At 41.1% G+C, this 17,427-nt stretch overlaps 1 protein-coding gene and 1 long non-coding RNA gene across 2 annotated transcripts; one reads left to right on the top strand and one right to left on the bottom strand.

Annotated features, from left to right (window-relative positions):
* Positions 1-1,838: 1,838 nt before the first annotated feature.
* LOC120294771 lies at positions 1,839-3,999 on the bottom strand. The gene is made up of 2 exons (XR_005552064.1): positions 3,023-3,999; positions 1,839-2,029 (listed from the first exon to the last, which is right to left on the bottom strand). It is a non-coding gene; the product is annotated as an uncharacterized LOC120294771 (long non-coding RNA).
* An 8,573-nt stretch (positions 4,000-12,572) lies between these two features.
* LOC104452269 (beta-amyrin synthase) lies at positions 12,573-16,814 on the top strand. Its single transcript, XM_039316177.1, has 15 exons — positions 12,573-12,871; positions 12,985-13,182; positions 13,314-13,398; positions 13,663-13,829; positions 13,925-14,113; positions 14,219-14,332; positions 14,507-14,626; positions 14,729-14,851; positions 14,945-15,043; positions 15,228-15,284; positions 15,400-15,590; positions 15,672-15,849; positions 15,963-16,047; positions 16,152-16,234; positions 16,528-16,814. Exons 2-15 carry the CDS (start codon positions 13,030-13,032, stop codon positions 16,648-16,650), a joined length of 1,767 nt encoding a protein of 588 aa, XP_039172111.1. The 5' UTR covers positions 12,573-12,871; positions 12,985-13,029; the 3' UTR covers positions 16,651-16,814.
* The last annotated feature ends 613 nt before the right edge of the window (positions 16,815-17,427 follow it).

Raw genomic sequence — 17,427 nt, 5'->3', positions numbered from 1 at the left:
ATAAGTGAATCAAGCAGCATATACACTTGCTCCAAATAATGGAGGAGTAATGTGAGCAGGAAGAACACAGGGAAGGTAGTAGGACCATTCTCATATCTACAGTGATGAACTTGCAACGAAAAGCCCAAAATGGAATGACATCACGACTAATCCAAGTAGGAAGAATAACATTAAGAGAACTGCTCACTTGAGAGCTGCCAAGACTTGAGAAATAATTTTAACTAATTGAAAAGGCAAGAAAGGACGAAGACAAACAAGCCACCGCCAACTTATCTACAATGTCTGAAGATACCTCGAATGGACGACAAGCACGGTAATGTCAGATATCATACGGAATTTAACGGCAAAGCTCAAATAGGGATTCTCTCGTAGATCTATATATCCAATGATTTGAACTTAGATTCACCTTGAACATCAGTTTCGTCCACTTCTTCAGCATAGAACAATACCAACTCCTGGAAGGCTGCTTCCTAATAAAGACAATAGAAAAGGACATGTGGTGAAAAGCTAGGTTAGGTGCTGATTTAAACCACCAAATAGTGCACATATTTGTCCATGCCATAGATTTTAGAGGGACTCTTTTTGGTTGAGGGGGAAGGAATGCGCTAAGCAGAAAAACAGAGTCTGGCTTGCCGCACAATTTGCCAATAAATCCGAAGGAAGTGAGCAGCTCAACTTGCATTGAAAAATAGGATGGAGTGAAAGTTACCAAAAAGAACATAGTGTGGTTTGGTTTGGTAAACCGTATTAATGCAGTTTGTTTGGTTCGGTGCCCAACTGAATGAAAAAGGGCCGTGCTCACCTCCACTATCAACGGTGCAACGTACATCGACCGACAACTTAAATGGATAGATCAATGAAGGTATAAAAAGTTAAAAGAGCAGCACATTCCATGAAGCTGAATACCTGAAGGGTAGATTGCGAGAAGAGGATGGACACTCCGGTCTACAACACTTCAATGGAGGTTTATCGGGAGCCAATGTCTCTGCAACAAACCGTGGCCCAAGAGCTGAACCTCCGATTCCAACTGAAAGTACTTGAGTAAAGCGATCCACGGGAGAAGTAGAAGGGGTCTTAATCTGCAAATTAAGCGTCAAACATAATCAAGTCAATCAACCCGTCCGTGTTCGATGCAATCAGCTAAGCACACTAAAAGAAAACCAACAATCAAAAACCAAATTTCATGCTGACATTAATCGGAAAACCTAAAGAAAATTTTGAAATTACTGCGTCTCAGAGTCGGAAATTTCCATACACGGTCATTTCAAGTGAATAACACGTAAATGAGCTCTCAATCTCTTCGACCATAAACCAATTCAATTTATCATTGGCTCGCACTTCCTTGAGCGACTAAGACAATGTTGGTATTTAACATAAAACTGACACAGGCATCTACGACAGCTAACCGATTCTTAAAAAGAAAAAGAAAAAAAAGGAACACAGGGGACTATAGACTCTCTTACCACACAGAGAGCAACAATGACCGAAATTCTAGAACTGACCTTATCGTTGACCACGTTGGCAACGAAATTGCAGATGGCATCGAGCGTGCTCTCAATCTAGCGCCTTCAGGAACCAGGCCGGCATGAGTTCTGACTTCCTCAACCAGTAGTGCCTGACCATGCGGCCCTCGTCCAAGCCGGGTTCGCCACCGCGCCCTTCTCCAGCTCCTCCATTGTCACACCTCAACCCTCCGAACCCGTGCCCATCCCTGCTCGGTAAATATAATAGCAATGTCCTAGGATGCATCACTGACTCATTTGTTTAATATATGCATGCGGAAGCAAATATAAATCCCCAGATAATAAAATAATGTGATAGGAAAGTAGGGCCATAAATTTTTCAAACCAAAACCAACTTTTTATAAACACATAAGTTTATTTACATCATGAGGTCGCTAACAAAATTATCGGCTTAATCAAAAAGGTACTATCCTATGACTAGCGAGTCAAACAGATTTGTCGATTCTGCTTCCTTCACTTCCCTAAACTCCACGACTTCAAGTCCTCCATGAACATCGTCTAAGGACCTGAAAATAGTTATTCAATAACCAGTGAGATAACGTTTTAGCAAGTTTTGCTCCCTAAGACCCGATTATAAGAAAATACGCCCTAAGGGCTGCCTAAGCACATCACGGGTCAGAGGGCTTACCTTGGCCTCAGTTTCCTTCCTGCAAGTCAATTCAAATAATAAATACTGACAATCATAGCATCCAATCAATCAGATCGAGTCATCGATCAATTAACTCAGTCGATTACATGTCAACAAAACCACTCCTGGTCGTTTCAATTATTCATTCTCGATTTTGAATCATGGCCCTACAAGCATAATTTTTAATTAGTGGAATCACGGCCCCACTTGGCAAGTTTAGACTTTAGTGGTATCACGGCCCCACTTGGCAATTTTAGACTTATCGGCATCACCCCACCTGGCAATTTTCTTGACTTGGTGGCATCATAGCCCCACTTGGCAATTTTCTCGACTTGATGGCATCACGGCCTCACCTGGCAATTTTCTCGACTTGGTGGCATCACGGCCCCACTTGACAATTATCTATTAAACTCACAACCTCACACGGTTATTTTCCCTTCAAATAACAACATTTTCCAATTTTGAGATAAATCCCCATAACCACCAATCACATTCAATTTTCACAAACCAATACTCAATTAAATAAATAGAGAGCACTACCGTAATCAGCACGAAATTCTAGTCATCAGCTATTCCAGCCTAATTTCTGGAAAATAATTACGGAAAATAATAAATAAATGCAATAAATCTAACTTAGGCCCATAATGCCTGATTGGAAGCCGATATGAGCCTAGAAAATTACCGAAACTCGTTCAATAAATACTAGGACCTATTTCCTTGCTAGTTACACTAACCATATGCTTAACATGCATTGATAAGTCTCTAATTTGATTACTCTAATCTAATCTATCCACCTAATTGCACTTAATTAAATCTAATCAACACATAAGCATAATTAACTGACTAATAAGGGATTAGTGAGAAAACTCACTTGATTAAAAGTGGAGACTAGATCACCGCGAGGGCGGCCAAAATCCAACTTTTCAGCGGCGTCGGTGGATACTCGGACTGGGCCCAAAATCTTGCAAGCCCACAGAAATTTCTGGGCTTAGACTTGGGCTTGGGCCTGCTTCTTGGGCTTCAAGTGGGCTGCTGGAGTTGATGGGCCAAAGACTTGGGCTGCTGCAATTTTTCTTGGGCTGAAATAATCTAAATTTCACTTGGGCTGTCTTCGTGGATGGGCTGCGGCAGAAAATGGACTAGAGCTTGATTCGTGTGGGCTGATGGGCTTGTGTTGGAGGAGCTAGGCCGAACAAGAACCCAAGAAGGAGCTGAAATTTTCGTGGACTGTTTCTGGGCCGAGCTGGATGGAGAAACGGCTCGCTGGCATCTTGCTTCGGCGAGCGGAAAAAGCTTCGGTTGGCTGCACACACGGAAGACTCGAGGAACAGCTGAACGTTGGCCGCGTGGAGTTGCTGCGCGGGCGTGTGCTGCTTCGGTCGGTCTCACGCAGTAAGATGGAGACACCAACAGCGAAGGAACCAATGAAGCGGCAGACGTGAAGACCGAAGGAAATGAAGACTCAGCAGTGGAGCAGGGTTGGTCTTCGATTTGAGGCGAGACGTGGCCACGGGTGAGAGGAACGGAGTCAACTTCTTGAGGCCGAAGTGCTGATCGGTTGCTGCAGTGGTGAATGGATTCTGTGGCCGACAAAACTCGATGGAGAAGTCGATGGTCTTCAAGATGCTGGAGTTGACTGAGGAGGATGGAGACTCGGATGCGTGGGCGTGAGGTGGAGAAAGAAATGAGGGTTTACGGTGGGATGGGGATGCTGGCGTGAGGGAAATACACGGAGAGAGAGAGAGAGAGAATTTGAGGGAGACCGAACTTCGTCGAATGAAAAAAATGAAAAGCAGAAGTGGCCGAGAAGGAAAGCAGCGAAGGAGATGGGAATGGAGAATGCGTGATCGAGAAGCTGCTGAAGGTGGAGGCAAAGTCAACAAATCTCACCCATTCCATCAATTGTTGGTTCCCCCTAAAGCCCTCATGAATATCCAAATGTCCCCACTTACTTTCTAATAAGTAAATTCCACTATTAAAACAACTTTGAAGCCAACAATTTCAGCCCTTAGTCCAAGCTCCGAATTTTCTCAATTTCTCCACGAATTTTCTCAAATCAACGTCCAATTTCATTGAAGAAAAACTCTACTCGTGGTTAATTTTCTTCGAGCCACAATGACCCATTCAACACAATAACGACTCCCGATTATCGTGAAAATCTCGAGATTTCAAATATGGGCACTGGGTACCAAAATGATAGAAAAATCGATCTAGTGCCGATCAACGAGTATTTTGCAATCCAGTGGAATCACTCACACTTTGATGACATATCTTAATCGAATTGACCTATCTCCGGTCTCTGATCGATTTCTGATAGTACCGCAATGACCCTTGCAGATCAACACGGTCAAGCAGTCAATTCCTAGTCAAATTGTCAAGTCTCTTACATTTAGATTTCTTGATTGCTTCCCCATATAGCCCAGTTATCTCGTGAGTGATCAGCTCAAAGAATAGCACTATAGGCGCGTCAATGAAATGCGCGATTTATTTAATCGAAATCGAAATCTAAAAATTCAGGTTGTCACATCCATTGCCTTGAATGTGGCTTGGAACCGAGGCTCCATCTCCTCTACGAACTCGTCCATGAACTCGATTTGGCTCATGTCCAAGGAAAAGCCCTAGCTCTAGTGCTGGTGTAGCTAGTCCATGTACCTTGTCCACAACAAGCGGGAATCCTTCTCCAGTCCTCTAGTCCGTGCCTCTCCTTCTTTGCCGCGCCGTCGACCTTGCCCAGGTTTGCCGAGATCTCCCTTGTGACCGATCGGGCTAGCGACAGGGACATCACCCAGTTGATGGCAGGGAGCTTGGCGCCGCTCGGGAACAAGACTGAGGCCGCCTCCCTCTTGCCGAAGGCCAACATCGTCTTTGGCTTGAGGGAGGGGGAGGACAAACAGATGCTAGGGATGGAGGATGCCATTGTCGTCGGCGGTGGCGGCAGCGGCGGCGGTGGCGGCGGCTCAGAGTCGGAGTTGATGACGAGCTCGTTGGAGGGAGGCAATCAGACGGAGGCCCAGAAGTTTCCGAGAAAGCTTATGCTCGACCTCCGTGTTGGAAACAGTCAAAGGCAAAGGGGGTCGGGAACCAGTTGTGACTAGCAAGGCTCTTGGAGGAGGCGACGTGCCAGAGGTAGATGATAGGCGAGGCTTTTGGGTGTTGTTCTTCCACGAGGAGAGAGAGAAAGACAAAATCCATAAAATTCAAGTGAGGAGAGAGAAATTTTAAGCGGGAGGGTTGCGCATTTACTACCCATTGGTTTGTCCTTTCTTTTGCCAGCCGTGCCGAGCCACTAGCCGAGAGTCAGTCTTTCAAATTTTGAACGGGTCCCACTCACAAACACGTGTCGATATCTGAGTGGTAAATGCGTACCACGTCAGCAGATGACGTGGCACGCTCATACTATTGAATATTTTCTCCTGTGCATGAACAATAAAGGAGGATGATGTGATCACGTGGCCATGACCATCAAATGACGTAAATTATATTAAGGATAGACATTAATTATAATAATATTGGAGAATTGAAAATGATGTGACTGCATGATAGACTACTAACATAACTATCAAATGACGCAAATTACATTGAGAATAAACGTTAATTATAATAATATTGAAGAGAGAATTGAGAATAATGTGACTGCATGATAGACTGCTGACATAACTATCAAATGCCATAAATTATATTAAAGATAGACATTAAAAGGAGGATATTAGTTGTCATTGAAAAAGAAAATGACATAAGAAGCAATGGAGCTCCAGATGTACAATGTCATGTCCCCAATGCAATCAAAACTTTCTCAAAATCACTTAATTTTGACATCATGATAAACGATGTTGAAGAGAGAATTGCAAAATTCTATGTAATTTATATATTCCTGTGTATTATAATGAATAGTACATTAGTATTGGCTTTTTAAGATAAATATCAATTCTAATCAAGCAATCGCATGCATAATAAATGGATATAGATACGCAACCTTAAGAGATATGAGGAATTAAGATATATATCATAATTATCTTTAACAAACGTGAAAGTAAAAAGAAAAAAAATGGCAAACATGTTTGTGCATTTCCCTCTAACCTAGGTTACAACAAATCAATACTAACTTGTGAGCATGAACTTCCTTTGCTATTAATATAGGGAATGAAATTGCACCATGCGGGATACGGATGGATATATACTGTCACTTTCCCGAAGTGCGAGACAAAAATTAGGCGTTACTTTAATAACATATAAGAATGATGTTATCATAGGTTTATACCATCTATATTATAAATAAGAAAAACTTGCATACATGTGGAGGACCTTTCAAATTACAAGATTCTGTGAAAATCTCTCATCTATTAATTAAAATGTGTGGTTACTTTGGTATTTAACAGAAAATCAAGAGAAAGCTATATTTTTGCATGTTAATAAGTCGTGATATAATCATCGCTGTTGTCGCCACTTCGGACATTGTCAAATCTCTCTGCATTGCTGTCACTGATTAGGCCACCGTCGACTCTCTTGCTGTCGACCAAGCTTGATCACCACCAAGCCATGAGAACATATTACGTGGTCTGAAATATTAGAGACGATTTTCAGATCTATCTTAGTGGGACTTACCCTCTGACATGGCTTCACCCGTCGCTCGATGAGTGCAGCTAGACTATACTAATGTGGTTGAGTGGGACCACCTAATATTTTCTCGAGAACATTGGACAAAAATAGCATTGCTAGCCTAACAGTACTATATTTAGATTAGATGTTGAGAGAGCATTAATTCTATTTCAAGAAATGGATATGCTCATATCATTCAAGATGGAGAATTGAAGACGGATAAGCCACCGTTTCGTTTGAAGGACTAACGGTACTGTCAGCTCACCAATGTCAGCTCACCATTTCCTAAAATGAATTGATTTTCCACATCTACTACTTTGAAAGGAATAGCCAAACTGTCATCAAAAGATAAACGAAAAGAACTCGCGCCGAATCGCATTAGATTCAATTTTACTCTAAAGGTAATTCCATGAATTAGGTTGCCCCCTTCTCAAATACAAAAATGGATTTGCCAATGATCAAAGCAAGTTAAGGGAATTAACATGAAAAGGTTTGCCAATGGCATGAACTTAAAGTAACAATGATGGCTTGGCGGTACGATAGCTTGGTCGACAACAAGAGAATTATGAGGTTGTGTCAAGTTAGTGACTTGTGACGACAATGCGAAAGCGGTTTGAAAATGTCAAAATGTGGATTTTGTTTCTTTAGCAGACATAAGTACAGTGAAATTATTTATTAAATGTGAGATTTTTACGCGATCATGTAATGTGAAGGGTTGCATAAGTTCTTTCTCATTTATAATGTAATTAGAATAAACCTATAATAACATCATTCTGATATATTATTAAAGTAATGCCGAGTTTCAGTCACGTACTTTTTCGAAAATTGACGGTATACATCCGTCCGTATCTCGCATCGTGTAATTTCCATCCTGTAACTAACAAAGGAAAGGATCTCATGCCCATGGGTTGGTACTAATTCGTTGCAACCTAGGCTGGAGGGAATATAGGACCCGAATCGAGCGTGACTTGAATGGCGCTGTCGGGCAAAGCTTTTTTGGCACTCCACTGGTTTCTCTCCGTTGCACCATTCTCTCGTTCCTCAGGATGGAACGGTCATCACGGGCCGTGCTCTTGAGTGCGCCGTCATGAGACTACGCGAATGCATGTCTTGGTGATACTTTTAATTGAAGAAGTTAATACAGCTTGCTTTCTATAATGTTGCATTAGAGAGTGTGAGAGCAAGATGCCTCCCCATTACTCTTTGCTTAAATAGGTTGAAAGCGGGTTCTCTCTTAACCCATCATAAACCTATCATTAACTGGTTTTTTGGTTTATTAGACTCATTCTTTCCTATATTTCAAATATTAGGTAACTCATATATCACCGACGATATTAATTACTAGTTAAAATATGGGTCCACCATCGATCTTGTCACGTCTACATGAGACTACGGATGAATCAATAAGCGATTGGCATGTAGCGATTGGCATGGGACACTCGGATGGATTCAAAAGTTATTTTAGTTATGAGTATGGAAAGCCATATTGATACGGCACCAGTAGCCCGTCTTTCCTTGTCGTCCTCGACGTCGCTAAGTTCAAGGACATGGCCCAGTTGCTTTACTGAAAAGTCAAGACAAAACATGAAAATATTGTATTGCCGGGTCGAAAGTCTCTCGCGGTTCGACTTTCCACAAAGGCAGGCGTAAGTTTCAGGTGCGGAACCTTGAAACCCCCATTAAAAAATGGGTTCTTATGCGCACGTCGCGCCTCACGAGCCTCGTGAAATGCAGGTGATGATGATTGAGGCCCGAGCTAGGTTCTCCAGAACTGAAGGCGCGAAATAGAAGGGATATGTAGGCATTGTATCGTTCACGATCCACCGTCACTTGTACGAATTTTCGCTACGTTTCGAGGAGTTTGGTGGGTGGAGGGGGCTTTGTTTGACCGTGCCTTGAGGCTGGCGAGGGAGGGACGCAGGATTCTCGGTCGAAATTTCTTCGTGTCTTGTCAGCAACTTCGAGAAGACCGGAGATAAAAATGTGCTGAGTAGCGTTGAAAGAGTGCCAAGTGCGTGACATTTATGGAGGGAAGGAGATCCTAGAGGGAAGTCATGACTTCGAAGCCATCGACAGCCCAGTTGAGCTTGCTTTTACGGAAGAAGAAAAATAACGCTCGACTTATCGAGTCATAGGCCAATGCGGCATCATCGATTGCTTCTTTTTAACTTTGGATATTTGACATTCGACTTCTTTTCTTTCACACCATTCACATCGACGGGTGATGTCGACATCAGAAATTTGATGTTCATTTGAGTTTGGACAATATTCAGTGAAGTCAAAGATATCCACGCAACCACGAGGACTAATTCCACACCTTCCCATACCGAGGCCAGATTTTTCTCGCCCACCTTTAAGGACCTTCTTGCCTTTGTCCACCTCTTACATGTTTACCACAGGAGAATAATGCACAAAAGGGCCGCTGATTAGTCTCGCTGATTTGACATAGAAAAGTACGGTTAACTACTCAATCGAATCCTCACATCAATCAGAATTTTCAATTATTTTAACTTTGTCGTGTGAACCACGTTAATAAATTTTCATAACAAAAAGTTAACGTTTTTCACCAGTAATCTTCTGGTCACAATTTAACAAAATATTTAAATTTGCGATGAATATTGTTCTTACTTTTATTAAGCATATATACATGACTTTTAATAAAATCCTGTCCCCTTTCACACCTTCACTAAACTTTTAGAAGATACTCGTTCTTTTAAAGTATAATGTAGTATGCATGTATAGAGCACATGCCTTAATGTACTCTTGGAAAGATTACTTCGATTTTCAATTTAGTTAACATCTTTTCATTTATTAATCAACAAAATGCCAATTCAATTGCCATTTATAAATTAAAGTCATGGTAGCGTCACGACCTATCAATGCACAAAAATGTAGTTTTCTTTGATTTATTGTTAGATAGTAGGCAAATGTGAGTTTTTAAACAAATTCTTGTAATTCAAAAGGTCTTTTTTTGGGGGGGTAAGTTTTCTCATTCATAATATGGTCAATATATCTACATTATAACAGAATTTTCGAGTATTATCAAAGTAAAGCCAAAATTTTGTCACGTACTTTTAGAAGATTGATGGTATTTACTTATTTGTATCCACAATCATGTAATCTCAATCCTTTATATCAGTAACAGAGGAAAGGAGCTCATGCCCGCAGATTAACACTAATTTGTTGCCTAGATCACCCATGACTCGAATTATATGGAGAGTACATGAACATCTTTCTTCATTTATTACAAGAAGTATACATGTCACAATTAGGAAGCCACATAATTGAAATCATAATAGCAAGACTATGAGAGTAATTTGATGCCGCATTTTAATTGGAATTGAATTCTCAAGAACCTTATTCTTATTTTGTAGGATGTACTTTCAAAAGGCTATAATTACATTCTTTTGAACTTAGATCCCATTTCCCATGAAGCAAACGATGCTTCTATGGTGATGCGATTCTACATAATGTGTGGCCAAATAAACATGTTGTGTACTATATGTTTTTCATTTCTACGACTGTCTTACAATACAAATACATTTATCTCAGACTCTGGACGGTGACCAATAATATTACAACTTGATATGGAAGCTACGCAGGATTGAGCTGATGAAAGCTATTCATGGTCAAGTTTGTATGCCCATTCCGGTATTGCTACCCAATCAGAGGATGGAAAAAGCCATGGCTCTTATTAGGGATGATAGGATGATATATCTAGCATTTTTTTTTTTACTTTTGTTTGGCAAACCCTAAGTACTATTTTAAATGAGATAAAGAAAGTAGGAAGAAGCTGGCGACCCAAAACGTGGGTATAAATAGAGTTCCCTTTCTTCTCCTGAAGACCACAGCAACACTTGGTTTTGGAGAGGGAGCTTGATTATTTTCTCAACAACTCTCACATATCCCTCACAGTCAAAAGAGGTGTCTCTCTTTGTCTGTCTACGATAAGTTCATGCTTTAGCCATGCTAAACCAAGATCACTGCGGGATATATTTTGATATCTATAATGCGATATGCATGCACATGGTGACATAACCTTAGAGAACAAGCATAGTTCATGGATATATAGCGACCGTGTTCATCGATGACTTTTGGTTTGTGGCAACTGGCAACTCATTCGTCATTTTCTTGTGCGGGTTGTTTTACTTGTTCGTTTGCATGATCATCAGGAAGGACAGTACAGGAGAGTTCCGATATAATCAGCTGAACGAAGAGAGAAAAAGAGAGACCTCAGCATGTGGAGGCTGAAGATAGCAGAAGGAGAGGATGGCCCCTACTTGTACAGCACCAACAACTACGTGGGGAGGCAGACTTGGGAGTTCGACCCGAGGCTGGCAACGCCGAGGAGCGTGCCGAGGTTGAGGCCACCGCCAGCACTTCTATGACCACCGCCACCAAGTCAAGGCTGTGGCGACCTCCTTTGGCGCATGCAGGTACATAACATTAGGAGTGAGCATAGTTCTAGGGTAAAATCTGGAACTGAGAATCAAACTGATGGAAACTTGCAGGTTCCAGGTTTCAAAGTATGTAGGGTAGATTTCAGGTTCCAAAAACGAGAAATCTATTTCGACTTGTAGATTTCAAGTTCTTACTTGGAGGAATATGAAACTTGAAATCTCTAACTTATAACCTAAAACCTAGAATAAATTTTAATATTTTTTTTTTGTTCATGTTTCGTGCGATCTTACGATATTTCATACTATATGATGATAAGTGTATAATCTAGAAGTATAATTTAAGCTTCCATTCTATAACCGAGACTTTTACTTTGTTAATGGTCATATTTTTCTTGTCTTTATGGTCAGTAAATTGTAACGGCAAGTTGTGGTCATTAAAAGTTTTAATTCATTACAATGATTTAATCGACAATATAGTGGAACTTGAGTAGACCCTATAACTAATCTTAGAACCTATAACAAGATAGGTTCCAAGTTCTAAGGTATGCAAAGTAGGTTATAATTTCCAAAAATTGAGGAAGCTTTTTCAGCGAATATGTTTCAGATGCCATATAAAATCTGTACAAAACTTGAAACTGCTCACCCATACATAATATACACCACGTACTTTAACACACATACATGCCTACTCGTTCTCATGTAGCAATAGGCTTACTAAGAGGCAACTGTACATTGTACACGGGCATACATATCAAACTTGACATGGATAGGTAGAATCAATTCCCAATTATGTTAGCTAATTTTGTATTTAGTCTCAGTGACGGAGATAGCGTGCTATCCAGTTGCTGTCGGGCCTCTACTTTGAAGGAGAAGATCCATGGCCACACGCCCTCTCCTCTGGGCTCTTCTTCCTTTCCAGAAATTTCGCTCTAGCTCAATCCCCCAAGTCCACCAAAACGTGAAAATTCTTAGTTGTGTTGTTAATATGAGCTTGTCACCATATTCTAAGAAGAAATGCTAGATCTCATGCATTGGTCGGGCTGAGCCATCGTAACGATCTCGAGACTTGGGGTTTGTAGATAACTAGTCTATATCCTCTGCTGCCCCTAGTAACGATGAGGGACAGATCGTTTTTACGGAAAGCTGTTTACAAAATGATAAATCATATCATAAACACACTTATGGAGGAACGGAATTATGTCTTCCACATACAAAAATCACTTTAGAACCTTGGTATATCATTTGTAAACTAATAGGAGAATTGTTTGAATCCCTGTCATAATTCAGGATTTTAATTGTGTTCTGAAAATGAGAAAGACGGTAACTCTCATACGCCAATTGGAATTTCACTGTTGTTGCTTGTCATTAAGTTTAAAATTTGTTAATGTGTGGCAATACGAAGTAATGGGCAATCTACAGCTGATGCATGGTGCCTGATTTCTGGGCAGTTTCTGAGGGAGAAGCAGTTCAGGCAGACGATCTCGCCAGTGAGGGTGGAGGACGGCGAGGAGATCACGTACGACAAAGCGTCCACCGCCCTGAGGAGGACTGTCCACTTCTTCTCCGCACTGCAGGCCAGTGATGGCCACTGGCCTGCCGAGATTGCTGGGCCTCTTTACTTCCTCCCTCCCCTAGTCATATGTGTCTACATCACCGGCCACCTCAACGCCGTCTTCCCTGCCGAGCATCGCAAAGAAATTCTCCGCTACCTCTACAACCATCAGGTTACTCTTTTATTCGCAAAAAGGAAGACACTCAGATGGAGAAAATAGCAGAGGAACTTTGAAAGACTAAAGTCTTGAAACTGTTTGTGGGTTTTGCATTAATTTTGTTGCAGAATGGAGATGGTGGGTGGGGCTTCCACATTGAAGGTCACAGCACCATGTTCTGCACGGCCCTGAGCTACATATGCATGCGCATTCTCGGGGAAGGGCCTGATGGTGGCCAGGATAATGCTTGTACTCGGGCCAGGAAGTGGATTCTTGACCGTGGTGGGGTCACCTACATACCCTCCTGGGGCAAGACTTGGCTCTCGGTACTCTCTCACTCTTCCTTCAGTAATTGACAAAAATTTGTGCTCCAGATTGTTCTGCGCAGGTGTTTGGGTGAATTGGATATGTGACATTGTGCTTGTGCATGTGTGTTGGCTTGTCACATGCTGTGTAGATTTTCGGCCTTTTCGATTGGTCTGGAACCAACCCAATGCCCCCTGAGTTCTGGATCTTGCCTTCATTCCTGCCCATGCACCCAGGTTTGTTTTTGCAGATTTTCTTGATCTTGTCCTTGATGGTATTCTATAGTAGTCTAGCATATATAATTTTGGACTATTTTCAAATTGAAAAACGCGGCGTTTTTGCTGAACCAACAAGAATATGGCATTGGCTTGTTATTGAAATGGCCACCCTTCCAGAGTTCCCCTTGAAATATAGAAAGTTTCAACTTCTGTTTCGTGTGACTACGTTTCTCCTCAGTTATATGGATATGTCGTCTGAATGTCCTGTTTTGAATGATGTAGCTAAGATGTGGTGCTACTGTCGGATGGTGTACATGCCCATGTCGTACTTGTATGGGAAAAGATTCGTCGGCCCCATCACACCACTTGTTCAACAGTTGAGAGAAGAACTTCATACTCAACCCTACGACACGATTTGCTGGAGAAAAGTCTGCCATCTTTGTGCCAAGGCAAGTATCCATAACAGGTCCAAGATATCGTTCTAGAATCAGATGGATTACGAGTCAGAAATTTTTTAACAAAATGACTCGAATTGTTGTTGCAGGAGGATCTCTACTATCCCCATCCCCTAGTACAGGATCTGATCTGGGATAGTCTTTACATATTTGCAGAGCCTCTTCTTAACCGTTGGCCGTTTAATAAACTTAGAGAAAAGGCTCTTCAGGTGACGATGAAACACATTCACTACGAAGATGAGAACAGTCGATATATCACAATCGGATGTGTAGAAAAGGTAATTGAGTATATAAATTTGAGGAGAACGACACATTAAGTGTAAAATTCTTGCATCGTGGGAAAACCTTACTAAGAATTTGTCTTTTGCTTTGGACTCGGACAGGTTTTATGCATGCTTGCTTGCTGGGTAGAAGACCCAGACAGTGATTATTTCAAGAAGCATCTTGCTAGGATACCGGATTACCTCTGGGTTGCCGAAGATGGAATGAAGATGCAGGTTAGTAGTAGTGTCACGGAACTATGACAGAATTGGGCTTAATTCGAAATGATAGGTGCTTATGCTGCATATTTGAAAGGTGGAAGCATTCTTATAATAAGGAGAAGATTAATTTAGTAAAGTGGAACCGTCTAGAGTGAAGCTTAGTTTGGCTGTTGGCTCATTCATATGCAGAGTTTTGGTTGCCAAGAGTGGGACACGGGCTTTGCCATCCAAGCTTTGCTTGCCAGTAATATGACTGAGGAGATAGCACCGGTATTAGCTAGAGGACACGACTTCATAAAAAAATCTCAGGTTTGATCTTTGATTGTTGCGAGCATCGCTTATCTCCAAACATCTTGCTAGTTTCTTTTGCTTGCATAACTGAAGTGCATCGATCTGTTCATAATATTCCAGGTCAAGGACAATCCTTCTGGTGATTTCCAAAGCATGCACCGTCATATTACTAAAGGATCCTGGACATTTTCGGATCAAGATCACGGATGGCAAGTCTCCGATTGCACTGCAGAAGGTCTGAAGGTAATACTCCAATGAATGCCTTCACTGTATCTGCAGGTTCAATCCAATCCTAAATTGTGCAGTTTCTCACTGAATTTTCCCCTGTTTATTCAGTGTTGCTTGCTTTTCTCAATGATGCCACCTGAAATTGTTGGTGAGAAGATGGAGCCAGAGAAATTGTATGACGCTGTCAACATTTTGCTTTCTCTACAAGTGAGTATACCATTGTTTTTCTTTTTTGAGAAAGACTTGAGAAAATCTTTGATCAAACAAGAAATATTGGCTAAGCTTTGTTTGCTCTATGCATCCCAAAATCACGTTGCCAGTTAATTCTTTGGTTGAGTTTGATTATAAATTGTAATATTATTACATCGTCTGTGAATGCCACTTGTTCCAGAGTAAAAATGGCGGATTGCCAGCATGGGAGCCTGCAGGAGCTCCAGCTTGGCTAGAAGTAAGTACTTGATAAATTTTTTGGAATTCCTTGGTGGTCCTCACGGACTAAGACATGTTTGTTTGTTCATAAATTACTATAGCGGGACTTCTTCCTCATCATTTGTCACTTGCAGCTACTAAATCCGACAGAGTTCTTTGAGGACATTGTCATCGAGCATGAATATGTTGAATGCACGTCCTCAGCTATCCAAGCTTTAGTTTTGTTCAGGAAGTTGTATCCTGGGCACAGGAAGAAGGAGATTGCAGATTTTATATCAAATTCCGTAAAGTATCTGGAGAATGTACAAAAGCCAGATGGCTCGTGGTATGTTCCTCTTCCAGTGGGCATTGCCGAAGAATTCAGATAAATTAAAGAAACAGCTGACTAACTGAGCAATTCTTACAGGTATGGGTGCTGGGGAGTTTGTTTTACATATGGCTCATGGTTTGCGCTTGGAGGACTGGCGGCTGCTGGTAAGACATATAGCAATTGCACAGCGATGCGCGAAGGAGTCGCTTTTCTTCTACGAACACAGTTGCAGGATGGCGGGTGGGGAGAGAGCTATCTTTCCTGCCCGAAGAAGGTAATTTCTAGAGGAACCTTCCACCGCATGTTTGGCTTTAGCTGTTTTAGTTGCACGCTTTTCTGGCAACACGGAAATCTTAAATTTTCTGTTTGCCAAATGGGTTGATGTAGGAATATGTACCGCTTGAAGGAAACAGATCAAATCTGGTGCAAACCGCTTGGGCTATGATGGGTCTGATTCACGCGGGGCAGGTCAGTTGATTGTGTCGTTTTGGTCTCCAAGGCATTAAACATTCTTTGGTGATAGTAAAAAATCAATATTCAATGTGAAGTTTCTGACTTTGGTTCATCTACTATCAGGCAGAGAGGATCCGACTCCCCTGCACCATGCCGCAAAGCTGCTAATCAATTCTCAAATGGAAGACGGTGATTATCCTCAACAGGTTTGTACCTTTCAGAAAGTTGATTTCATACAGGGTTAAAATCTCAGGAAATAAGAGTGCGCGCCACCAATATCTTGGGAAAGAATTTCCTGCGAACTAATCCATGCAACTAGGAAAATGTAGAGATGATTATGGTCCACGCATATTATCTTACAAACAATTGGTTCAACTCCTCAAAACATCGTCAGGAACTAGTGCAAATAAAAGAAAACTGATTGAGAGGGGAAACTGATTCGGTAAGAATTGCCTTACAACCAAACAACATGATCTAAGCATGAACTTTGGCATTGCAGGAAATCACTGGGGTTTTCAACAAGAACTGCATGTTGCACTATCCCAATTACAGGAACATTTACCCATTATGGGCTCTCGCAGAGTATTGTAGGCGGGTTCCCTCACCGTCAACAGCCCTTTGAAGGAACAAGGCATACCATCACAGCTTGCAAATTGAGAAAACATGGATTTCACAGGAACATAAATAAAACTTAATGTATTTGGTTTTTCTAGTATGATAAATGTAGATCCGAAGGACTTGCGGTCCTAGAATAGAGGATTGTCACACCCCCAACTCTACAAGTGCAAGGGCAATGACATGGCCATCCTTTCACTCAAAAACGCTACTTTAAGCATAATTACCATCAACCTATTATCGAAATATACATCCATATGTATGATTAAGAGTTATCTGGTTACAATATTAGAGTTTCTATAATCCATCAAAAGAATAGGTATATGTCAATCTAACAACTAAACTCAGGAGTTCATCTGTGATATAATATCCAAAATGTCATCCCGATAATGTAAATGCTCTCATTTTACTTGCTTATGGTTAGTTGAAGAACCTGAAAGCAAGTAAGATGAAAAAAATGAGCAATTACAACCCAATGAGTAATACATATTTTATATGCAGATTATTATAAATCAATATTATAACTCACAACCGAAAATCCAGTATATGATATAAGTAAACTATCAAAAGTGGATAATATCTTTCCAACGAAACTTTTTACGTATAAGATCAATTAACAATATCAACTTACAATAACATGTCAATCATTAATGGTCTATTTCATTGATTTATCTTAAACAAATCAAATGTTAATGATTCATTCCATGGACTAATCTAATAACGACCCATGCCCCACTGTATAATATTGTCTGCTTTAAACACTGAGTTCTCACGGCTTTAAAAT

This window comes from Eucalyptus grandis, chromosome 6, assembly GCF_016545825.1.
Source record: "Eucalyptus grandis isolate ANBG69807.140 chromosome 6, ASM1654582v1, whole genome shotgun sequence".
Taxonomy (NCBI): Eukaryota; Viridiplantae; Streptophyta; class Magnoliopsida; order Myrtales; family Myrtaceae; genus Eucalyptus; species Eucalyptus grandis.
This window is presented reverse-complemented; position numbering and strand designations above follow the sequence as displayed.